Source organism: Anguilla anguilla, chromosome 15 (assembly GCF_013347855.1).
Source record: "Anguilla anguilla isolate fAngAng1 chromosome 15, fAngAng1.pri, whole genome shotgun sequence".
NCBI classification, from domain to species: domain Eukaryota; kingdom Metazoa; phylum Chordata; class Actinopteri; order Anguilliformes; family Anguillidae; genus Anguilla; species Anguilla anguilla.
The window spans coordinates 29,853,463-29,878,782 of NC_049215.1; the positions used below are offsets into that span (position 1 = coordinate 29,853,463).

Below are 25,320 nucleotides of genomic sequence, written 5' to 3' on the forward strand. Positions count from 1 at the left end.
GTCCAATGAATGAAATAAATGCAAAAATGCTAAATACTTGATTCTTCCAATCAAATGGATAGGAAATCAAGTTTATTCAACTACTACAGTGAAATAAATTATTGAAAAGATAATTTAAGACAATTATGAGGAATAATGTGTTTCTGTGGAAAAATACAAAAATACATAAGACTATAGTCTTATGTCCAATGAATGAAATAAATGCAAAAATTTTATACACCCAATTTATACTATCAAATGGATGGGAAGTCAAGTGTATTGAACTACTACAGTGAAATAAATGATTGAAATGATATTTTAAGACAATTATGAGGAATAATGTGTTTCTGTGGAAAAATAGAAAAATACATAAGACTATAGTCTTATGTCCAATGAATGAAATAAATGCAAAAATTTTATACACCCAATTTATACTATCAAATGGATGGGAAGTCAAGTGTATTAAACTACTACAGTGAAATAAATGATTGAAAAGATAATTTAAGACAATTATGAGGAATAATGTGTTTCTGTGGAAAAATACAAAAATACATAAGACTATAGTCTTATGTCCAATGAGTGAAATAAATGCAAAAATGCTAAATACTTGATTCTTCCAATCAAATGGATAGGAAATCAAGTTTATTCAACTACTACAGTGAAATAAATTATTGAAAAGATAATTTAAGACAATTATGAGGAATAATGTGTTTCTGTGGAAAAATACAAAAATACATAAGACTATAGTCTTATGTCCAATGAATGAAATAAATGCAAAAATTGAGTAATAATGTGTTTCAGTGGAAAAAGACAAAAATAGATTACATTATATTACATTTGGTGGACGCCTTCATCCAAAGCAGCATACAATAAGTGCATACCGAAGGTCATTGTGACAACTGCAAAACACAGGTTTGATATGGCCCAATTCTCATTTTGTAACAATTATTCATAGCCATGAACACATTAAGTCCAGTTCACACAGTAAACATTGCTCTCTGACCTAATTTTTGCTTGGTCTAACTAGGACGCATGAAAAGCTACAACATCAAGATAATCAGACAATGTACAATATAAGTGATGGTTGGAGGTACATTTGCAACATGAAAGTGCTATAGGAACACAGCAGAGGAATTGAAACCATTGAGAAAATGATCCTTGATTGGGATTGCCCCACAGAGTGGTGATAGTTAATCCAGATATAAAGAGAGCTAAGTCTTCAGACCACAGCGGAGGATTGGCACTGCCAGAGTGATTCATTGAGAAACAGGGAGTTTGTTCCACCACTGGGAAGCTAGGGTGGAGAAGCTCGGTGGCAGAGACCAGCAGGAACCATTCACCCGGATGGCAGGGTGTGCAGGTCGCCCTGCTGCGGCAGAGCGGAGCGGTCGAGCTAGGGTGTAGGATTGGATCCTTTCCTGCAAGTAGGTGGGGGCTGTCCAGTTGGCTGCAGTGCGAGGGGTCAGGACTTTGAACCTGATCTTGATGGCGACCGGTAGCCAGTGGAGTGACTTCGGCAGGGGAGTGCCTTGAGAGAACTTAGGAAGGTTGAAGACAAGTCAGGCAGCATCATTCTGAACCATCTGGAGTTGCTGTATGGCACAAGTTGGAAGGCTGTAGTCTTATGTCCAAAGAGTGAAAAAAGAAACCCAATTCTAGCCCTAGGAATTCTCTTAAATTACTGATTTTTCTATTAAAATAATTTAATTTAATTGAAATAATTCAATAATAGAAATTGACAGTAATGTTTAAAGTATTTTTTTAAATGTATTTCATTGAAAATCTGTCAAAATAAGGCTATATCATGTTACATCCCACAATTTTTTTTTTACAAATAAAAAATATATACAAAACCAACAACTAACCCTTGTCCTAGGACTTCCCTTAAATGAGGTTTTATTTAATTTACACATTTTTCCCAAAAGGTTTGTCAGTGGAGCCACCACATTGAGAAGTAGCAGGAAAAACCAGTGGAAGTAACCCACCAACAATAAAAGCTGCAACCCAAAAAATTCACATTTAGCCAAGTTGACGGTCAGGTTGGCCTCAAGACGCTGGACATGACCTATGCAGATGTCACTCTACAAGATCACGTCGTCCACATAAAATGCACAACCCGTTAAACCACACAGAACCTTATTCATTAGACGCTGAAAGATGGCGGGAGCATTTCAACTCCGGCTCTTTGAGTCAAAGGTACTTACTTGCCAGTAACCTTTCAAAAGATCCAACTTAGCTTTGCACCTGATCGATACAGTCCTGCATACAAGGCAGTGAGTAGCAGTCAGGTTTACCGACAGCATTTACTTTTCTGGAGTCTGTCTAACCCATCAGATTTATCAACCAACAAATATGGAAAGATCCATTCATATTGGAAGATGCTAACTCCACTATACTACTTTCCAGTATGCAGTTCAGCTCTCTTACATCTGCATACGCTCCGCTGACACCAAACCCAGATAGAAACAGCTCGATAGGGCTAGCATCTCCCACTTCTACATCACACTCAGTATGTTTGGTCCTTGAAAGTTTGTCTGAGAACAGACAAAGAGAAGAGATCAACCCAATCAGATTTCCTCACAGTGTCAGAAAAATGGCTGTTGGGTTTCCAAACTGACCAAGTAGGCAGTTATTCGACTTCCTGCCCGTGAGAATGGATTCAGACGGGATGCAGCAAACATTACAGCTTTCTGTTCAAAACATAGACCATCACCTTTCACACCTGAATCATGAGGCTAAATTATATGGTAAGGCTTTAACAAGATACCATTACATTCTCCTCGTTCTGTTGATTTTATTATAATGAAATGTGCCAAAAAAAATTGGTACACAGTTGCTGTTATTACACAAAATCGGCAAATTAATTATTTTACACAATGTATGTGTATCACGTGTCAACCCCCATTTTAACTGCCCCAATTTTATGCTTACCAACAACTTGCATCGTACATTTTAAGCATTAGGAAGATGTTCTAAACAAGAACGATGTCCAATTTTTAGTATCCATTCACAGCGCTGGAGTTGTGATGAGGATAAAAACATGAGGCTTTCAGTAAGTCAGGCAAGAATAATCACTGGTAAACAAACCAGGCTAGCGTGGAAATATAACCACAAATTCACAAAAAAAAAAAAGACAAGACACAGAGAGAGTTTAAAAACAAGATCTATATTTGAGCTGAACCTTTGAGAGCTGAATTTCACCTTCAAGTCAAGCTTTAGTGCAGCAACGCTGCCGACAGCTGCTACATTGGTTACTTCATTCTACATTAAACATTGTACTAGAAAACATGCTTGATTTGTATAGGATTTGCATTTCAAACTTTTATTTTGGTGAAATTATACAACAGACGCACAGCTGAGTACTCCCATGCAGTGCATAGCTAATAAACTGGTACAGAAAGCAAATTCTAAACCTAAAAGGAGCTCTGGTGTCCCCTTGTGAACATTTGGCAAGCAAAAACCTTTCGTTCCAAATTTATCCTGTGGTCAGAGTCCCTCGTCTACTCGAGACTTATTGCTATAGCTGGAACCTGCCGAATGCCCCAGAAAGGTCGAACACCAGTCGTAAATATGCAAATGCAACAACAGAAAACCACATGTTTTTTTTTTTTTTTAATAGATTGCCATGTGCCAGACATTCACTGAGAAAACAAAAATAAAATTCAAAAAACAAGAGAATCTGGACACTTTGCACGCTGATACATAGTAAATGTGTTTTTATTTCTTTTCTTTTTTTGACAACTTTCTTTTATAATCCAAACCTTGGCATGTTTGGTTTTTTTTTTCTTTTTCTTTCTTTAAATTTTGACAGCCAATCATAGTTTGTAGAAACCTTCAGCCATGAGGCCAGTAACAGGTATGATTTTTGACTGAGTCCAATATGACTTTAACATTAAAAAGCTCACACTACCCCGAAATATATAAACTTCACGCATACTGGTGACATTCAACATTCAAGTGCCAGTGTTTTTGTACTGTCTTTTGGTCAAGTTTCTTGAAACGTTCAAAGAATCACTTTTAGGCTTATAAAAATAAATATTTCTCAAAAAATGGTTAATAAATTACACAACTAGCAGCAAAAGTAGAATCTAGAAATCTGTGTGCAAATGCTAAATTCCCCAAACTGCTACTCCCCCTGGTCCCAAATAAGTCCTGGTTAAATAACAAGAGCCCTTCCCCTTTTGTAAACAAGCTGCGTTTCACAATCTCCACACTGTATTTGGAAGCTTAAGGACGCGCACTCAAGACATTTATATAAAATCCTAGATGCGCAATAAAATAACGTCGTAAAACTTGATGGGTACAACATACAAGGGCCTAGACCTAAAATTAAATAGCACCAGTCATCTTAAGTTACCTCAATACTGTCAGTGCATCTGCTTCTGTTCAATAATTTGTTGAAAAAAAAATTTCAAGGCACAACACACTTCAGCATAAATCTATTGCACTTAAAAAGTTAAATGCCATTTTACACCCCCGTCTCACAGCATCGCTCATAAAAAGGGGAGCTGGCGCTAGCTTGCTTGGCCAGTGATTTTAAACGCACATCAAGGCAGATTAACTCAAGAGCTGACAGCACTGATGTCACCATAAGGGTAAGGAGAAACCCCCAGCCTCCCCTCCCCCCACGTCTTTGGCCTGATCAAGTGGGACACACAGCCAGAACGCAGAGGAAACCTAAATCGGTGGTGCACTCCGGCCGCCCTCGCCAAACACCCGTTCTCCCCCTGTACATTACACTAACCTCCGCAAAACCGCTCCAAGTCTTTTGGGGGGGGGGGGGGGGGGGGAAGGAGCCCGGCCTCCTCCAAGTAAGCCGAAGGATATCATTACGGAATTTTAACGCAGCTTGAATAAGAGAAAACGTGGTGGTAATAAAGTAAAGCCCGCTGCAGAATTCATCGGTTTTCGTGCCTTGACCAAAAAACAACAACACTAGCATGCGTATGTAAGACCGAACCGGCCGCGACTTATCCGCCTGGCCGCTTCAGCATCGTGGTCCATGTGTAGCCAATCAAAACTTCGCTTTCCAATACGGCAAGCCTCCTGTCCTTTTTTCCGACATAGCATTCCCGTTTAGTATGAGAAACATTTAATTGAAAAACGAAAGTTTTTCAATTTCCCCCCGTAAAACGTTTCAAGTAATAAAGAAATTAAACTGGAAAAAACAATAACTCCACCCAACCTAACGGCTAGCTTGCGGTACTTTTTACTAGCTGCCTTAACACTGTCAAGTCAATTCAGAGAAGTGGAGTAACAAATTCCAGCAGTGTGTGTCACAACACCAACGTGCATTAAGACACAAGCGTTTCATTATTTCAGTGAATATTACGACTGGAATGGCTTTTTAAAGACTACCATATCCCTAATGGGTGTCTATCCAGGATAGAGTGAGCGAAAAAGTTTGAACTCATAGTCCCATAAAATACAACTGCCACGCGAGGAATCGATACCGTCGATTGAATCGCTTCTGTGATGGATCAAGAAGTTGCTTGTGCTGTAGCGCAGAGCACGCTACCCGATATCCCTGTGACAATTTGAATTTCAAATGGAAATAATGACTCACTCAAGTCATATCATCCCAGTGTTTGCCAAGGTTTGATTCAGTACAGTAAGCTTCTTCGACGGCTTACAAAATAATAATAATAATAATGATAATAATAATAGTTTAGCTCTTGGCCAGGTTTGACCAGTTACATGACATTTCAAAAATGAAAATTCCTGTCTAAAGTGAAAGGCACAGTACATTAACAAACAAATGATCCTCAGTTTCTTTTTTTTTTGGGTTTTTTTTTTTTTCTTTTAAAGGAACGAAATGTGATGCAGAGGCAAACCAGATGTCCCAGATCCCGTTTGGGATGATTGGATGAACGGCCATGTTTGGGCTCACGTCGTGTCGTTGTTTCCGACGCGCTAGTTCTCTTGCAGGCCGCTGGCCGGCGCTAGCAGCTAGCAGGCTCCCCTTCAGTACAGAGTCAGAGAATCACAGCTGGTAATGTACTGCGAGTGCTCGTCGAAGCTACACAGGGTATAAGGCTGGCTATGTTACATGTGGTTTCCTTTTACAGCTAGTTTGGCGTGGGTGACCTCCACTGAGCCTAGGTTTCTTTTTTTTTTTTCTTTTTCTTTTTTTCCTTTTGCATCACTCCTTTTTTCCTTCTAGTTTCCCCACCAGTCCACCTGGGAGTAGTTTCCGCCGTAGCCATCGCTGCTGTAGCCGAAGTTCCCAAAGCCACCTGCGGAGGAGAAGCGAGCCGGTCAGAAATTGTGAAGTAAGGCGGTTCAACAAAAGGCGTATTTTTGTACTTTGACCGACAATGATTGTTTTACAGAGCAAACAAGTAACATACAGAAACAAGCACACTAGGCACTATGACCCACCCCCCCCCCCCCAAAAAAAAAAGTGGACTGGCTGAGTGAAACCGAGCCTTACCACCGCCAAATCCTCGGCTGCCCCCGCCGTGCCCTCCAGTGGCACGACCTCCACGGCCGCCAAAGCCGCCGCCGCTGCTGGTCTGGCGATAATCTCGGGCCCCGAAACCGCCGGAAAACCTGAGGAAAACGAAAAACACACGTAAATAAATAAAACGACAAAGTCACGTGTAAATGGTAAATGGACTGCATTTATATAGCGCTTTTATCCAAAGCGCTTTACAATTGATGCCTCATTCGCCAGAGCAGTTAGGGGTTAGGTGTCTTGCTCAAGGACACTTCGACATGCCCAGGGCGGGGTTTGAACCGGCAACCCTCCGACTGCCAGAAAATCGGTCTTACCTCCTGAGCTATGAGCTAAGTCCTAACACTGGATACTTACAACCAAACAGCTGCAGACTACAAAGAAAGACCGAACCACATTTTATCGCACGCCCACTGGTACATCACACCAGGCGATCAAACGGAAACCCCACACAGCGAGCGAAGCAGTGTTGGCTCGGACAACCGAAAGCCGGTCTGTACCTCTTGGAGCGGCCCCGGGTGGTACTCTTGTGCTGGTGTTCATAGGCCAGGCTCTCCAGCCAGGAGGGCACCTCCTGCTTGGACTCGACCAAGATGTCCAGAAGATCCTTGGTGATGTTGCTGTTCTTGTCGTTGAAAAAGGACGTAGCCAAACCTGGTGGACACATAAACCCCCAGTCATTTTAATACCAATGACCGTGCGCCACGGTCAGCCATCTTAAATCAACCACCACTCTTCCAGCGCGCCCTGAAAATGGAGCTGGGAGACTGGAATAAAATGCTAACATCAAAACATCTTTCCAAAGATGAGAGAAACTCATGAAACTTGAGTTCAGTCAACTTGTTCTTCATAACTGATTTTTCTGAAGAAGCTGCATGGATGTAATTGGGTAAGTGTTTCTACGCAAGCTACTAAAATGCTACGAGTCATAACTGTCCATTTTGCAAGTCCAAGGTTCAAAAAATAATAATAAAATTTTAAAGTCTATAACCTGTATAACAAGACATTTTGAACAGCCCTTGGCTAGTTCCATAAGGCATAGGTATGCAAGTGTTCAAGCTGATGGACTACAGAAATGCCAAGAGCTTACCAAGATTTCCCACACGACCAGTACGACCGATACGGTGGACATACTCCTCAATGTCACTGGGCAGGTCGAAGTTGATGACGTGTTTCACATTAGAGATGTCAAGACCACGGGCAGCCACCTAGAGGACCAATGAACAATCAGTGCTTGTTCTTCGGCAACAAGTAAAACAAAAAAAAAAAAAAAAGGGTTTGTTTAGACAAAGACAGAAGCAACATACCGCTGTGGCAACCAAGATCGGGCACCTTCCGGAGCGGAACTGGTGAAGCGCCTCCTCGCGGTCTCTCTGGGAGCGGTCGCCGTGGATACTGGTGCAAGCGTAGCCTTCGCGGTAGAGGAAGTCCTCCAGGGCATCGGCACCCTTCTTGGTTTCCACAAACACCAAGGTGAGGGAGTCTTTGCCTGAAAAAGTAAACCAGCATTCAAATTCGGAGTCCGTGTGTCATCACAGGACCAACCAAGACCAGCCAATGGGAGGGAAGAGGGTGCAGGAGATGACCTCATCAGCCTCATACATAGTGCCTGCAAGTAGATCCCTGTGGAATCCACCTTGTGCAAAATAAGTCTCGGAGTGCAGCAGGAATAACGCACGTCTAACCACAGCCACAAAACTTTAAGCCGGCACAAAATGGACTGCCTAATTTATTTTAGCCGATCGTGTCCAAGTTACTGGGTCGTGCTGGGTTGCTAGCCAACAACATACTGCTCAACCGTGGAAAAAAATTACTCAGTTGTTAAATTGACTTTAGTTGGGCAGTGTTTGTGGCGTGTTCAGTGGCTGTAAGAAAGCAGGGCTCAGGTTGGGGGCTGGGGGGGGGCTCTAGTAGACCAGCATTTCAGACACACAAAGACACTGATGCAAACACAACGGCTTAAAAAGGGGATGACTACACGACAAATGAAGCACAAGACCACAGACTAAATGTTCACATGCACTTGTAACTTCCCTGCAGTGTTACCATAGCGATTCACTTACCCAAATCACCAGGCTTCTCACTGAAATCTATTTTAATCCATAAAGCTACTTGTGCTGTGTCGGTAACCATGGATATAGGTCAGGTTTCATACATTTCAACTGTGATTTTAGCCTAGAAGTAATATACAGCACTGAGGAATCACTTTTAATCCCATACTGTACCATTCTTGGTACTAGACATGCTATGGGTACATCTTCACCCACTGGTGACCCTTCAGTGCAGAAGCAGAAATGGAAAACTTGTAATATTTAAAATAAAAAAGTGCACCCATTACATATGAATTTGCTATCATCCATAAAGCCAACTGACCACACATTCTTTTTTTTTTTTAAATGTAATTATTCATTTTTTTAACTAGTCCTCTAAACATATGAACATTAGTTCATACCCTTGAGGTTGCAGACAGTAAAACGCTCAGCCAAATTGAGCCCCTTTCCAAATAACAGCACACATTTAAGAAACTAAAAATTTCCTTCATTCACTTTTATAGAATGCTCTATGCATTACTGTCCATTCTAAAGGAGAAACGGCACAACAAAATCATACTGTGGAATAAAATAGAGTGAAATGAGGAAGGCATTCTACCACATAATAATAAAAAAAATCTGATACCAACTCACCAGGTTTTTCTGGGTTCTCACCCGCATTTTCCTGAACCTCACTGGGAATGACTTTGAATAAAACCAAACCTCACCATAAACTTCAAGCATTTTACAGCAGATAATTTGTAAGCAGCAAAAACATCCAAGTTAGAAATTTAACACAGCCTTATTTAAACAGCGACAGGGAGGAACGTGACCTGACGTCCATACGGACTGCCTTCAGCGAGAAAAACTGCAGCACTGAGGAACCGCACCGTTCCTATTCAGCACTCTGACTATGTGCGTGAAAAGTAGAACATCTCTCATATCTTTATTTATTTTTTAAAAGCAGATATTAAGAAAAAGGCCTACTTCTATTTCCATCCCAACAGTAATTGACCAGCGTTAAGCTGTGTTATTCTATACAGGAATACAGCACTACTTCCTGGGCAGGTTTATAGCACTAAGCGCTAAGCACACATGCGGGCAGGGCCTGAAGCCTGGTGCTCACCGGTAGCGTTCAGGAGATCGAGGAGGAAGGAGCGCTTGTCGCCGTCTTCCACCCACACCACTTTCTGGGTGATGTTTTCGGAAGTGGACCCGACACGGCCCACCGCCAGGAAGATGTACTCCTCCAGGAAGTCCCGGGCCAGGATCTGGAAGCACAGACAAAAATCGCTCAGACCACATTGTCCACGCGCAACTTCCTTGTCTCGCCTTTGCTTTCGGTCTCCGCGCCGTTCGCACCTGGATTTCCTTGGGGAAGGTGGCGCTGAACATCATGGTCTGCCGGATGCCCTTGGGTGGCATTGTGTCCTGCTCCACGATTCGCCGAATCTGAGGCTCGAACCCCATGTCAAGCATTCTGTCCGCCTCGTCCAGCACCAGATAGCTGAAGAGAAAATAAAATGCAGAGATCAGATTAGACTTGTGCTTTTTCAGGCATCTACAGCTTAATCTACACGGGGCGTGAACTCGCAAGCATTTAAATAAATCTCGCAATCGGAGTTATTCAGGACATGAAAGGCCCTCGTTGTAAATTAAGCTTTTTTTTTTTTTTTTTTTACCTGACCTGCCTCATAGGTAAAACTCTGGTTCCTTTATAACTCAACCCAGCTACAGGGGTGTCAAACGCAGAGTCAGCTGTTTTTGAGCTTTCCTTCAGCATCAGCAGCCTGTCGAGGGCTTGAGAATGAAGTGTGTGGACTCCAGCCAATCAGGGACTTAACCGAACCAGTTGTGCTGAGACGCGCTGAAAGCCAGCAGACACTGCGGCCCTCCCAGACCGGAGTTTCACCCCTGTGCATTATGGGTGTCGGAGGCAGCAGACTCACGTGCAGTAGTCCAGGCCGATCTTGCCCCGCTCCATCATGTCCACCAGGCGGCCGGGCGTGGCCACGAGCAGGTGGCACCCCCTCTCCAGTTCGCGGATCTGCTGCCCGATGTCCGCGCCCCCGTACACCACGCAGGGACGCACTTTGGAGCGGTACGCGAACTGGAAAAGGAGAAGAGCGCACAGACGCGCGTTTCAGATGCGTGTCAGACGCGTGTCAGACGCAAAGAGACACCGGCCCCAAGGAGAGGCGGGGTCTGGCGTCGTGCGGGTCGCCGTCGGCGACGCGCGTTCGGGAGATACGCACCTTCCGCGCCTCATCGTAGATCTGGAGCGCCAGCTCTCTGGTGGGGGCCAGGACCAGGGAGAGGGGGAACTGCTTCCTCCGCCCGTACTTCCCATTTTCCTGCAGAAACGCCACACGTGTGGAGCACAATTAGAAACCCTGGGGAAATCCCAACACCGGCAACCAACAGCCTACAAATCTTCAGGTGCACACAGCTTTTTAAAAAAAGGTTTTAACACAAACTGATATTTCCTAGCTGGTCATCAGTCACCAGTTTCCCCACATTCAACAGGAGATTCTGTAGTTAAACAGAGTGGCAAAAGCACTGGGCAGGTAACTGAGCAACCACTGGTGCGATGCCTACGCATATGAAGTATCAATATAGTATCAGGCACGTGACCATTTGCCTGGGCTGCATTGATTATACAGTATAAAGAGTGGATGTGTGTCTGCAGTACCTGGCCACTGCCTTTCATGGCCTGCATGGCTTCTCCAGGCCCGTCTGTGTAGATCTGACTCAGCACCGGAAGCAAAAATGCTGCAGTTTTTCCAGAGCCTGAAAAGGGGATAAAATCAATCACTGAGCAAGCAAGCGTTCATCAGAGTAAAAATGTTGTAGATCAGACATCCAATTTACCTATTACAACACATTCAACTGCAATAACCCAATGAACTGTACTCCAGCATTGTCAGTACTTAATGTTGTAATTTTCAAAGCATGAATTCATTATTCTGAATATGCTCATTTTTAATTTTTTTTATTGATGGTTTGATAGAATAGAAAATTAATAGAAAATACAGGCCTCTAGTTACACCAGTGCATGCAAACTAAAAGCAGCTCTGAAACCAAAAAGCAGCACCAACTATCAACTACAGCCAGGGGGATGCCCAGCTGGAGTCGCTACTGACCGGTCTGAGCACAGGCCATCAGGTCCCTCTTGGACTTGATGATGGGGATGGCGTGCTTCTGAACGGGGGTGGGGCGCGTGTAGCGGGTCAGATTGATGTTTCCCATGATGATCTCTCCCATGTCCACGTCATGGAACTGGAGCACAAGAGCAGCTCAGTCAGACGCCTTGCTAAACGAGGCCACATTTTTGAAAAAAATTTTTAAAAACCGTTTAACCGAAACGTGAAACTTACGCTCTCTATGTGCGGAGGGCAGTTGTTGCCAGTGGCGTCCACAGGAATGTCGTCGTACTTCTCAAAGTTAATCCCTGTGTTGCTCCCGGAGAACAGCTCGCTGAGGGGAGGGAAGATAAGACGGGCGAGTTTAGGAAAGTGCACTTGGGTCGGGCAAAAGCAGATTCAACACGGAGGCAGAAAGATCACTCACTGTTCCAGGCGCTCGTTGGGAGGAGTGGGCTTGGACCAGTCCTCCTCGTCTCTGGAGTCCTCCACCCAACGACTGTTTCCTCCGCCGGGGCGCTCATACCTGTCCAATCACAAGCCAGGTACACGCTTACACACGCTAGCACAGGGCAGGCTGAGCGAGAACCATAATTAAAACAATCGCTTTCACTACACAATTCTGGCAAACGTGAAACATGCAACAGACCCAGGTTTGCCCATAGAAAGTGGTCGAGGGGGAAGCTCTAGTTCCACGGGTAAAATTAGGGATTTACGTGCGGCTGCACGGACAACATACCTTCCTCTGGATCCAGAGCCACGGTCGTTGAAGAAGGAAGACTTCCCCCTATCCGTGCGCCCTCCGAAACTAGTGTAAGCATCCCGGTTGTCTTTTCCACTGTTCCACCCACCACCGTCTACATTCAGAAAAAGCATTGTTATGAAGGACGAAGGACTAAGTTACCGAGGCATTTTAACATCAGCTTACTGCAGTGCTTCTTTACAGTGCTACAGGGCTCGCAGGTTTCATGCACTTCCAGTTCACACACAGCAACATCTGAACGGAAGACAGAGGACCAATCCCCCACCTGCATTCTGCACTGGCTGGGACTGGTTAAAGGAGCCACCGCCTCGGTTGCCACGGTACCCACCACGACCACCTCTGTCTGGGCGTGAAGATCCGCGTCCTCCAAAGCCGCCGCGGTCGCCGTTCACCCTGTTGTCCCTGCCGTCATGGTAACCATTCACATAGCCATTGCTGCGTCCGCCATCCCATCCAGGAGAATCTTGATTCAGGAGGAGACACGGATCACAATCTGCACCCAACACCCCCCCCAACCAAAAGTGTGGACCTGCCCAAGAATTACTCATTTGAAGAAGGGTCTCATTTTTGCCCCAAAGTCCACACAGTTGGCTTTCATACCAGGCTGGTTTTATTTTTGACAGTTTATAGATTAAGGTCACTGTCCACACCCCCTTCCAGTTACATGCTGTCCTCTGGAAAAGGAAGACTTAAGGTTTGATACTAATGGTCATTTCAAGGTGAGCATTCATGTAAAACTGCTATATTATCTGTGCATTACTCGTGCAAAAGTTTCTAATTAATTCCTTGTGGGGATATGGGGAAGAAACCACAATCCAATAAACATCTGCAAAGTGTTTTAAATTCCATGTAACACTACCAATTCACCACTGAGAAGCCATTGCATTTACAAGGGAATATTTAAACTTTTAGATCTCAAACACTATTCAAAATACTTATGACCTGGCTGTAAAAACTAATGCCCAGGCATTATAAAAGCATCCCTTTAGAAAAATCAAAAACCCACCATCTCTACAAGTCTGAATTCAAATGGATCACAACGGCCAGAAGAGGTCACTGAGTACCATGTGTGACCGTAATATCCAGACAAAAAGGTCAAGAGTCAAGATTCTCTCTCTCTAGTCAACATGCCAACCCACTGGGCCACTTCATTCAAAGTGTCATTTAAAGAAAGATAGAAGATAAGTATTTTTTTCAAATAAATTTTAAAAAATTGGGCTTGCCCTGTAATCCATCTGCTTACTCAAAAACTCCAGCCAACGAGCCGGAACTGCAAACCAAACAACTGGAGTCAAACTGTGGGAAGCGGAAGTCATGCCACAGTGTGAAAAAAAAAAACATTTACCACAGCGATCAGCCCAGCTGAGCACGCTGGACGCGTCGTCGTTCCCGTCGGTGGCGGCGCTGCAGTCGGTGCGGGCGGGGGAGGCTGGAAGCGACACGGCGTTACCGGCCGGGGTCTCTCAACCGCTCGCCAAGAGGCGGCGCGCCCGTTCCTTTCACACGCTCACCGCTCACAAACAGCCGCTCCGCAATTCTTTCCCCAAAGACCAAGGAAGAGGTGAACCCTCGGCATATTCACTGATGCTCTCCACGCTACTGGAGGTGCCCCACCGGGCCCATGATATTAACATGGCTCAGTGTTCAGGAAGAGGGTTCCCCCGGTGTAATATTTTGGATACTCCCAAGTCCAGACGAGGTCAAAGAATATAGTCAAGTAAAATAAAACCCTAATGTACAAAACTGGCAAGTGTCTGCATGTCTTTCTTTCAAAATGGATGTGTTCAAGTACAGGCAGTTCCCAGAAGTTGCGACAACTGTGCCAAGTCAGACTCAAACAGATGAGAAGCAAACCGCCAATAATAGTTACATTGGAAGAGAATGTATGGAGTTTAAGTTGCAGTTTCACAAAAAAAATAGAGAAATTAAGCCTTTATTCGTTGAATCAGTTTACCTGAACGGTTTGGATTTAGTTTGGAAAAACTACCAAATGACAGTAGTGCTTCATGGTGTTCAGAGAAAAAGGATTGTGAATGATGTTCTGACCAATGGCTAATTACCACAGCTTTACCCTATACGGTACCTGCACAAAACAGTGTAGTCATCTTAGATAACAGCCAATGACAGGCACACGATGTGCCTTCTGGACTTAAAGTATCTCCTAACTCCAGAAAAGCTGGATTGCATGTTAGACACCACTTGATCCCAAGAGTGAGGTGTCAGTGTTGGCATCAATCTAACACTGGTTTAAAAGCCATGCATACCTTGCAGTGTAAGATTAAAGCCAGAACAGAGGTTTAGGGAAAGAATGGCACACCCAAGATGCCATTCAACTAGAGAATAATTTTACACAGCGTTTAATATATCCAAAGCTAAATTTCAACTTTCCGTCTTCAGTTATTGTGTGGAAGTCTCCAAGTATAAAAGGAATCAATCATGATCCAAGTCTCCAATCAATCTGCTTGAGGCCATCCAAGCTTGCTGAACTGATCAGCCAGCCCAACTTATGGCTGCTCCCAGCATGCATTTTATGGGTTACAAGCCATTAATACTGTCCCATGATTAATTCAACATCAGAATGGTGAGCCTTCAATCAGCATGGCACAAACCACAAGACGCAAGTGAACATGTCATCTTAAATCTCAAACTCAGGTAAAATGCAACAAAACTCGGCAATGCTACTAAACAAAATGTCCGCCACCCATCTGAGCCGAGCAGGAATGCAGTCATGTCACGGATCTTGCATAAAACAAACCGCACATTTGCCTCCACTCAGACCAAATGCAGTGCAATTCCACATGTGCAGGTTTCACAAGTTTGTCCTGCAGTTTAAAAAAAAATAAAAAATCTGCTACATTTATCACACTCAAGTGGGCAACAGAAGGCACGGCATGCTGTACACTGAAAATGTGTGTGAAGAGATAACGGGTTCAACTCCAGTGAGAAAATCGGACAATTTCATTGGGGGAACATTATGTTCCGAAATTGTGTTTTTATAGGGGTTTGCAAGAAAGTTTGTACTGTACTTTTTTTTTTTTTTTTTTTTTTTTTTTTTAAATGGGCAAAACACTGATGCCAGCTCACACTGGCATGCCCAGTTCAGTACATGAACCAGCATACACGGCAGCAACATAATCCATATTGTACACAGGATAATCCTTTCAAGGCATTCCACCAGCTGATCGGTTACCATGCTGCAGACACAGCACACCAGCATCCCTCCAAAATGCCATCACTGTTAAGTTCAAAGGTCAAAGGTCATACGCTCAGAGCTGTAAACAAATCCGCGACAGAACGCTGACAGCGCGCTTCACTCAACACCGCACGCCACCCTCTCCAAACAGAGGATTCCATGTGAAGCTGCTGAAGACTTGGGTGTGAAAAGGCCACGTTTCCCCCCCCCCCCAGAAACTTCAGAGCTCCACATTTAGCAAGTCTGACACGGACATGCATTACTAAACACTGAGGCCAAGACGAAAGCCAACAGGCAAAAGCAAAACGAACAACCGGGCTAGACTGACCAATCGAAATTAAAGCAGTGACCAAGCTCACAGTAAACGGGACCGTGCCCAGCAATTAGCGACAAGGCCGCAAGGAACCACCGCATGGAGATTAAGGGAGCCGCTGCTCTCCCCTGGCTACATGCAGATAAGTCCAGGTTTACCACATCTCTCCGGCCAGCCGCCCCTGTAGGCCTGATAAAACGCAAGCTCCTGGGAAGCGTATCTCGGGTTACCTAAGCAAAAAGTACAGGGCCCAGCATCAAAACAACTTCAGGAGAGAGTAGAATTTTTTTTTTTTTTTTAAACAGAAAAATGCTAAAATTGGCTCTCCCGATAGTTACCGGTCCTAAAGTCATCCCATCCGTTCGCACAGTTAGATCTGCGCCTGTGGCTGCGCTCGGGACGCCACGCTTGAGGGTACTGTTTAGGAGAGACTTTAGGAATATTTTATTGCATGTGGGGGGGAAAACACAAGAGAAAAGGCATCAGGTGAAAACAGCTGCCGTTCACTCAAATCAGAGGAAAACCCAAAGCCAGCTTTGCTCAGTAGCGTCAGCGACGACTGAAATTATCAACGCGGCTGACGGTAAAAGATCCACAACCTGGGCTGCGTTAAGGAGTCGCGAAGCCCACATTGACAGGGTGGGCTTTCTTTTTACAATAGTTTTTAGGCTACAGAATTAAACAAGGCTCTCTGGGCCTCATTTTGCGTTCAACCTATTGCTCAATCACATCAAAAAAAACCAAGAAGCAAAGCTTGCATTTTGAGAAAGCTGTTAACTAAGCTACATCTAATACAACATACCAAAAATAAATGTAAAAATACAAGCTGTAAGCTGTCAGCTGGCTAACGTTAGCGGCGACTGCTTGTCACCACCACAGATGTTACCCATCACAGCTCAGCTGCGAGCTTCCATAAATAAAAAGCTGTGGCGAGCCATGCAACGTTGAACACGCAGTTTCATCAAGAGGCACACAGGCTGGGCTTCGGGTTGTCCAACTGCAGACTACTCCTGAACATTAATGATCTTCATTTTCTATGTTTAGCAGATATAGATTTTTGGGGGGGGGGGGGGGGGGAACACAAAAAAGAAATCCAGAATACAGCAAGTGTTCTTATTTACTGAAACCAGAAGAGGTAGGAACAGAACTGTGGCTAAGTAACTGTGAACCAAATAGAACCGGACACATTAACAAACCACTACACCCCAACGGTCAGCCCAAAAACACAGCCCGAGTTGAGATCAAGTCTTCCTAAAAGCCAAACAAGGCCCAGACAAACAGAGAAACAAGCAATTGAAACACGAGCACCTACAAAAGGTACCGATATGGTATGTAGTCTGCATTGAGCATGTGACCAAACCTCCATTTTCCTCAACATTACCTGTCAGCACAACTTCCCAGATATCAAGTTGCAGATGTTTAGGCGTTAAATCTCTCCTCTCCACCCCCCAGTCCAATAAACATTTGCACGAGATGAGAATAAGCAGCGCTACAGTGTGATCGATATTAAAAACACATTTTAAGAATGAGTTCTCTGATTTGGCGACTGCGCATTGGCAATAATGGCGTGTGCTTGGCACATCATGCTGCAGTGCTTTCCAGGGCAAAAAGCTGTCAGAACACAAACTTACAGCTCTGCATCGGTGCCACTGAATAACCGCTCTGTCTACCAGAGGCAAAAGCACTTCCTGTTGCGAAAAAAAATGAAAATAAAGTCAAGAAAATTATGGGGAAGACCACAGCTTCACGATTTCATGATGAATACATGTCACCTGGAAAGATTTTTTAAAAAAGGATAAATTTAAGACTGCTTGTGTGATTACTGCACTGGTCTATCCAAAAGAGAAATTCACACCAAAGAAAAGCAACAGCTCCTGACATCCAAATAATACTTAGGTTGTGGGAAGCCAGGCATACCCAAAAACAGGATGAGTTTGAGGGTTACCCTTTCAGATTTCCAGCAATTAGAGAGAAATTATCACTGCCTTTGATCACTGCTCCGAACAACTCATGTACCGTTGCTATGACAGCGAGAGGCACTGTTCAATGCCTCAACTGTAAGAAATGAATCGGTTACAGAAGGCTTTATAAATGTAGTCCAACATGACCCCCCTCTTCCCTTTGTAGCAACTTGAGATTACGCATCTCAAGCAGTTACAAGTAGTTACATGCACAGGCATTCTGACGGAATCTCAGACGCCAAGAACGGCACCTCATTGGCTAATGCAAACAAGGTACCTGAACAGAGTTTCTTTTTGTGTTAAGATTCAACTACAACCCTAGACTGAATCTCCTCCGGAGAAAGTGCTGTTTGCACAAAGAAAAAGTACACTTCAGAAATGAAGATGTGATAATTTCACAGCTTTAAAACCAAGTTAAGAGCTTAATTGCATTAATTTCTTTTATAGATATACTGATTAATAAACAGCATGTACTGACTGATTAAATCATTAAACTGTTATTATGCACACACTGGACACATAATTGCACAATGCTTCTCAACAATATTCTGTCCAGGGGAACCGGTCCATCAAAATAAGCTGCTCTTAACAAGAGATGCCCCTTTTCACTAAGAGAAGCACTAGTGAGCAGCATGGCAATTTTGGGTATGGAGCCAGATTCAGTTTGAGGCTTAGAAGACAGTGTGGAATGCGCAACTGTGCATGTAAGCACTATGTTTGACTTGAAAAAATTATTTTATTTGAATACTCCAAGACGCCAATCTGTAACCAGCAGCTACACCAATACATGCATTTGTTCAGTTGTACAGCTTTTACTACGGTCAAAGTAACTGTACAAACATGCCGTCTGTCTACAATCAACAAATTCTTAGTTCACAGGCCTAGGTGCTGGACCTTTACAACAGTACTGAGCCAACACCTCATGTACACCCCACAGTCTCTCAAAAGGCAGTGAAAAATGACCACGTTGAATAAACCTTAACTATGTTCTATGAATTTAGAAGGCAATTTTCCCCCATTAACGCTATACCCCATTAGAAAAACGTTCTGCAGGTATGCAAGTAAAATCACTAGTCCCAAGTCAAAATGGTCAGATAACTTTGCACACAACAGCTCAGTTAATGCTTGTGAATCAGATTACATTCACCTTATGACAGCCATTTTCTACATGGCCAACTATCTGTTGGCACAAGCCATATGCCCACCCATCGTTAGGGTTACAACAGCTGTAGCTTGTTCATTGAAATGATGCAACCATCACCACGACTGCTGTAAAAATGTGCTGTCCTCAAACATTTACACAACTCAATGCACCACTTGCTACATTATACCTAAAAATGAAAATCTTGCGGTTTTTATAAATCAACCGAAAAAGAAGGAATTAAGTGCCCATTGTAACATATCAATGCTAAGATGTACAGTCCTCCGCAAGTTCAAAGAGTTAAAATTCTTTCATCCTGTTCAATAGTTCATAAAGCCCTATTCACACCAAGCAGTTTACAGAAGATTAGTTGGTTGAGACACATGTTCTTAATAGATAGAACAGTGACAAATACATAAAACTAATTTCATATCACTGGGTAAAGCAATGACAAATTACTAAAGGTGAAAGGTATCTATAACTAGTTATTTGCTTGTGTAAGGGAACTAACAAAATGAATCAATCTAAAAAAAAAAATATTATTGTTTCCCTTTAATACCAATTTTCAAGACAGGACAAAACACAATCTAGTTTATCCATCACAATGTCATATGACACTGGCGATTAAAAACACAGACTGAGTAATACTGAATACATCTAAGACTGATTAAACTCTGGTTGAAAGTAATCCAACCACAGACAATCCTTTGTTTCATTTCCAAAATCTAACTCCCGATTCTTTTAAATTTTTAAAGGCGGTGTCAAACACTAAGATGCAAATGAAATGCATTTAATTAATATCTACCACATACAATGCATATTGCATAGCAACTGTGCCATTTAACTGCTTACAATTAAATTCCTATGTGAAAACAACGCTTTTCACCACTGTTACCCCTTACCATTTTTAGAAGCTTCTTTGTTCCTTAAATGAGGTGGAATGTAACGTCCTAAAGGTAGAAAGACATTTGTAAGTAACAGGAATGATTGTCTCAGCATTCAGATGCATTCTCATTGCCACTGGCTATTGAAGTGCACATAACTCACAAATAATATTGAACATGGAAAGTAGACTGTAAATTTCTTGTATCAAATTTATATTAGAGGATTTAAATAAATAAACAAACTGATGTACACAGAAGCACAAATTACACTCCATCTAGGAATAAACCCATTGTGGAGTACAGCCACTGTGATGCATTCAATATCAACCAAATGGACTGCACATTTATATGACTAGCATTTATAGCAGACACTCATATCCAGAGAAACTTCAGAGTTTTTAACGAGGTGCCCACATATACAGATGGACATTCATTGAATCAATTCAAGTTAAGTACCCTGCTCAAGGGTATAACAGCAGTTCTCTAACCAGGGAATTGAACCTGCAACTTACAATTTGCAAGTCCAGTTCCCACCAGAGACTAAAATCTATGGCTGAAGTAACTGGTAATCGGAACAAAGATACTTACTGCCAGTGCCACCTCCACCCTGCACGTCACCCACAGAGTTCAAGTCTAGGCCAGCAAGCTGAAATAAAAGAGGAATGTCATGTCATATCACCCATTTTTACAAATCTAACTGATCAGACTGTCACTCAGGAGGCAATAACATTTATGTTGTTCCTCATACAGTTCCCATTCCCACACGCTGTACCACAGTGACCTATGGTCAGGGGAATATAGTGAGGTTGGAAAAGTGAGCCTTGAACTCTTTATACTCTCTTTGTACTCCGAATAACTACGGTCATTGCACAATTTCATGCAACCTTTTATTTCCATCCGGTGGCGCCCACGTGAACATTTGTGAAAATCTGGAGCCATACTCGGCCAGCACGGGCTCTTCAGTGTTTAATTGCATTAAAGGGCTTGGATTAGAGTGCCAGTCTGTCGCTTGCACCCAAAGGCAGAGAGCGAGATCGACACCGGGTCACGCGTTTCCCGTTTAGAACAGTGAAACGCTCTCTCCGGTCTGGTAGCAAGCGGAACTGCGGCGATATTCTTCAAACCTACGTGCCACGTTAGTTAGGGAACAAGCCAAAGAGTTCGACAAAACATGACAAGTAAAAATGACATGGGATAGTAAGGCGATGGCAAAGGCCTTATATAAAAGTGGCACCACGGCATGGATATAATCTGTCGAGTAAGCATTTTTATTTTTTATTTTCCACCATTAGTGACGACGTCAAATAGCTCACGTTAGACATACGCAAGAAGCCATTTTTGTAGCGCTAAAAGCTAACTAGCTAGCGGTTACGTCATGGCCGTTCCATTAGCCATGTTGCTAAAAAAGCCACGCTGGACAACGTGCCATAAACGGACATATCCATTAACAGATAAAACTGGTCAATGTTAACTTTATAGGGTTAGGCAGGCTAACTCTCATAGGTTACCCAAGAGAAAAGTTACTTTATTAAGCTGCTGATGCAGGCTCTGGGAGCATGTTTAAGGATAAAGTTAAGTAACGTTGGTCTCACAGTCAATATTATCGTTATATAATTATACAGCTATATAGTTAACAGAATAGTGGATCACTAAATCAGATATGAGAAGGGAAAAGGTAAGAAGTTGACCGGAATTAAATTTTTTAAAAAAATTAAAAAAAAAAAAAACCTTATCGCCGTTTAGACGGTAGCATTATCGTGGAAGCAGTTGCTAGTCAACTGTCGATTAGTCTAGATTTGAGAAAAATTACCAAGATAGTGAGCTACCTATTAAAGCTGTAATTTGCCTTAACGTCACTTTGATAACCAGCTAGTGTTAGTTCATGCTGAAATACGTTGGCTATACAAGTTGATACGCATGAAACAACCGGGATCTGAAAAATAACTCGAACACTGACATAGTTAGCGAGACGTCCTAACGTTAGGCAACTATCGACAGCTAGTTACCATTACCGTTCGCCACTTTAAAGCACAGAATGTCATCTCTCAATACAGATCTCGCATAACATTCGTTGTCCGTCACTTCTGAGAAAACATAATAACCAAAGAAGATGCAGCTAACGTTGAACAGAGTGTGCTGGTTTTGGAGACAATAGCCGCCATTGTGACGATGCTGACTCCTACAACCACAACCACCATTTTAACCAGCCAGAGCCGAAAGCACACAGCGATACTTAACACTGTATTAGCCAGCGAGCAGTGTACACAACCAGCCTGATATCAATCAATAACGTATTTTCTCTAAAATTGAATATGTCCAAGTTACACTTCTAAGCCACGTAGCTAGACAGTTACAGCACAGAAGTAGTCGATACTCACCTGCTGATCTAGACCGTGTGCAGTTTCGACGGCCACATGACTCATAACTAAAGAATAATGAGGATTTATTTCTTCTGAGAAAGCTATACTGGTTATGTCCTTCGTTGTTTTTTTTCCCTCGAGTTCTCTGATATATACGTAATATAAAATAGTTTATACAAACAGTTATGTGTATAAATGTGTCCTTGTTTTCGTTCAGTTTCTGAACTCAGCCCGAGCTTCTAACCGGCACCTTCCTCTGGTTCGTGCTGGAATACAAGTGAAACAGCTATCGCGAGATTTTATTGACCGAACAAACCCTGAAACGGAAATACAAAACATCGCGATGTTTTGGCGGAAGCAAATGCGTGGAAGCTGTCGCAGATTGTAGGAAACAAGTAAATCGGAGTGCTGTGCTAGATAATAAATTGTGTTGGCCTGACTTTTTTTGTTGCAATTTTATTTTCTAATTTACGTAAGAGAAGCTATAAAATGAGATGATTCCACTTAAATGTGTTGCTGTTTTCCTGTTCCAATGTTTTTCTGCTGGGCTAAGACAAGCCTTGGGCTAGGCTCCTTGCCTATGCTAACCTGAAGAATGATGGCAAGTTGAGCTCACAGATCTTTTGAGCTGTTAAGTACATTTAACGAGCAGGACAAGACAATAATTCAACGTCTCCGTTACCATTCCTAGAGTTTGTCCATTGAATATACTAAATAGTAAAAAAAAAAATTTTTAGAAAGTATTTTCTAGCTGTCCTCGTTCCTTAGGTCCTTTTCATTGAAGTTACCTGGATATGGATTCTGTATATAATTGTCCAAGCCGTTAGGCATTCGTTTTGTTGTCTTTACAACAGTTAGACTGTTTTGTGCTTTTAAGGTGTTTCCTTGATGTTATAAAAGCACAATAAATAATAATCTTCCAGGTCCTGACGTTTAACAGAGGTATTAATTCATGTTCTGACCTTCAGTATCACACACACACACACACACACACAGCGCAAAATAAAGCTCCTCATTGCTCTGTGGTGAAGGTCCTACGCCTGGGTTGAAAGCCCTTGAGAGAGGTGTCTGTTCACCTGGTGTAGGGGGTTGGGAATACCAAGCGAGAATAACAAATTCTGTTTGTTATCTCCCATACACAAGTGGGGTTAGGGCATTAGGTTATACTTTCTGACAACAGGGGGGAAAAAAGCACACAAGTGAATTTCTAAAAACAACGGAAGAGATAATCTCAATTTAAAAAAAAAAAATGATGTTGGCTTTGCCCAAATAAATATTCTGGCTTGCCAATGATTAGATTTTGGTGAAACACATGCATATACACAATGTGTAGTTCAAGAGGACTTCTGAATTTATGTTCTGGCTTGCCTGCTTCAGACATGTGGGATTTCTCTGTGAAAATATGAAATCAGGTGTGTGTTTGAAACAAGTTTTTATTGTGATTCAGATTGGAGAGCGTTCACACAGCTCAGGCAACTTATACTGCACCTGCTTTTATGAGTTTCCTAAGTGGGACCTCACTGTGCAGACACTGGGAGACATTATACATGCAGTTACAGTAGACCTTGAAAAATTAAAAAAACCATGCATACAGCCTGTGGATTCTCAAAGGCAACCTGGGCATATGTGAGAGGGATCAAGAGAAGCTGAGATAATTGGCTTTGAAGTGAATGTTGCTGGTGGATGCCAGGTTTGCTAGGGAGAACAGAGGGGAGAGGGTGAAATTCTCTGCTTCTCTGTCACTCCGCTGTTACTGTTTGGAATGTCATCACAGTGGTCAACAGACAAGGGGCAAACAGTGCCAGCTGCAGCACAGTAGTCTCTGTGAATTATGCCAACAGCCCCAGATATGTTTTGTTGTTGTTCTGAATTACAGCACTGGTGGATTTGCAACTCCAGAGGAGGACTTACATGACTAACATGACTATCTTCCATATATTATTTTGATTAAAAGCAACAGGATGCTAGTGCCTCTCACACACAAGCTCATGAAGTCTGAGAGAGAACCGTGTAAAGAAAATAACTGCTACTGAATATCTCTAGTGAACAAGTCTCAGGTCCTTACCCTGTCATCTCAAGGGGATGTGCTTGGAGACCAGGCTAAATTTGGTCTTTAGTAGGTAAGCACATAATGAAACACAGACATGGTGTTAAAATGAACACTGTAGAGTTTATTTACATTAAACACATTACTTTAAATTGTCAATTGCTTAAAATTATTATTTTACAGTGCTAACACACAGAGCCGTGGCTTAATGTATTATTGTATTGACATCTTGCCTATGAGGAAATGTCTTAGTATGTCTGCAGAAATAGGATGTTTTTATCAACATGAAAAGAAGTAGGCTAAGTATATCAGATCTTTGGGCCTATCCACTGGAACAGTGCTTTCACAGGATAAGCTGCCTGTTAAGAGACATCGGTTATAAGCCCATCAGACCCAGAGTGCATTTTTTTCAGCACTCTAGACAAAACCAGAACATTCATGATATAGCATTACAGTAGTAGCATTACACTATCACACTGTAACGTCTTTAATGGACGAATGAGCAATATTTTACATTTTATTTAAATATACTGTATGTGCAAAGTTTCATAAGAGATAAGTGGATATAATGCATGCTTCTTTACTCAGGGAATTTATTTGCTGACACCTGCTGGTCAATAGCAATGTTGCGTAAATCCTTTTCACATCAAATGACGTCAAACATGCTGATACGGAAAAGGAGCCTTTTCCGATGAATCATTTACGAGAACAACCACGTCACTGTTTTGTTTGTGTGTTTGCCCCAGAGGGAAGGTGAAACCGCCGCAGAACAAGTAGGACGCGAAGTTCTTTCTTCTTACTGAGTATACTGCCAGCTTAAAGCTCTACCCAAAAAAATCTTATATAAAATTCTGCTGAATCGTGAGATTAAAATATTAAACACTTTTGGGAAATATAACCTTAATGTTCTACAGTGCGGTTTGGGAAAAAAAACTTTGATAAATATCCGATTAATCAATGTTCATTTGCGTTAGACGTGCGTGATTGGTCTTTGCGTAACTACCAACATTCTACCGAAACACACAGGATTTATCATGCATGACTACGCT

General features: G+C 42.6%; 1 protein-coding gene across 6 annotated transcripts; it reads right to left on the reverse strand.

Annotated features, from left to right (window-relative positions):
• Positions 1-3,126: 3,126 nt before the first annotated feature.
• Positions 3,127-22,497, reverse strand: LOC118214498 (ATP-dependent RNA helicase DDX3Y-like). 6 transcript variants are annotated; one of them, XM_035394497.1, is made up of 21 exons: positions 22,243-22,497; positions 20,453-20,510; positions 19,883-19,930; positions 17,510-17,566; positions 16,217-16,309; positions 16,037-16,108; positions 12,638-12,835; positions 12,349-12,466; positions 12,037-12,135; positions 11,844-11,943; positions 11,610-11,745; positions 11,159-11,256; positions 10,722-10,820; positions 10,416-10,576; positions 9,829-9,973; positions 9,593-9,737; positions 7,744-7,925; positions 7,527-7,644; positions 6,937-7,090; positions 6,413-6,531; positions 3,127-6,215 (listed from the first exon to the last, which is right to left on the reverse strand). In XM_035394497.1, exons 1-21 carry the CDS (start codon positions 22,285-22,287, stop codon positions 6,139-6,141), a joined length of 2,322 nt encoding a protein of 773 aa, XP_035250388.1. In that variant the 5' UTR covers positions 22,288-22,497; the 3' UTR covers positions 3,127-6,138. The 6 variants fall into 6 exon arrangements, with proteins under 6 accessions (XP_035250388.1, XP_035250387.1, XP_035250384.1 ...); XM_035394496.1 differs by lacking the exons at positions 16,037-16,108; positions 16,217-16,309 and adding an exon at positions 9,121-9,171 and having other exon boundaries at positions 12,701-12,835; XM_035394493.1 differs by lacking the exons at positions 16,037-16,108; positions 16,217-16,309 and adding an exon at positions 9,121-9,171.
• Positions 22,498-25,320: the final 2,823 nt, after the last annotated feature.

Excerpts from the sequence above, each read along its gene's own strand:
- LOC118214498 (XM_035394497.1), bottom strand. The coding sequence starts at position 22,287 with ATGAGTCATGTGGCCGTCGAAACTGCACACGGTCTAGATCAGCAG. Across the intron at positions 16,109-16,216 it reads ATGGGATGACTTTAGGACCG|GTAACCCGAGATACGCTTCC; the intron begins GTAACTATCGGG and ends CTTTTTGCTTAG. Across the intron at positions 12,467-12,637 it reads CCAGCCAGTGCAGAATGCAG|ACGGTGGTGGGTGGAACAGT; the intron begins GTGGGGGATTGG and ends TTCTGAATGTAG.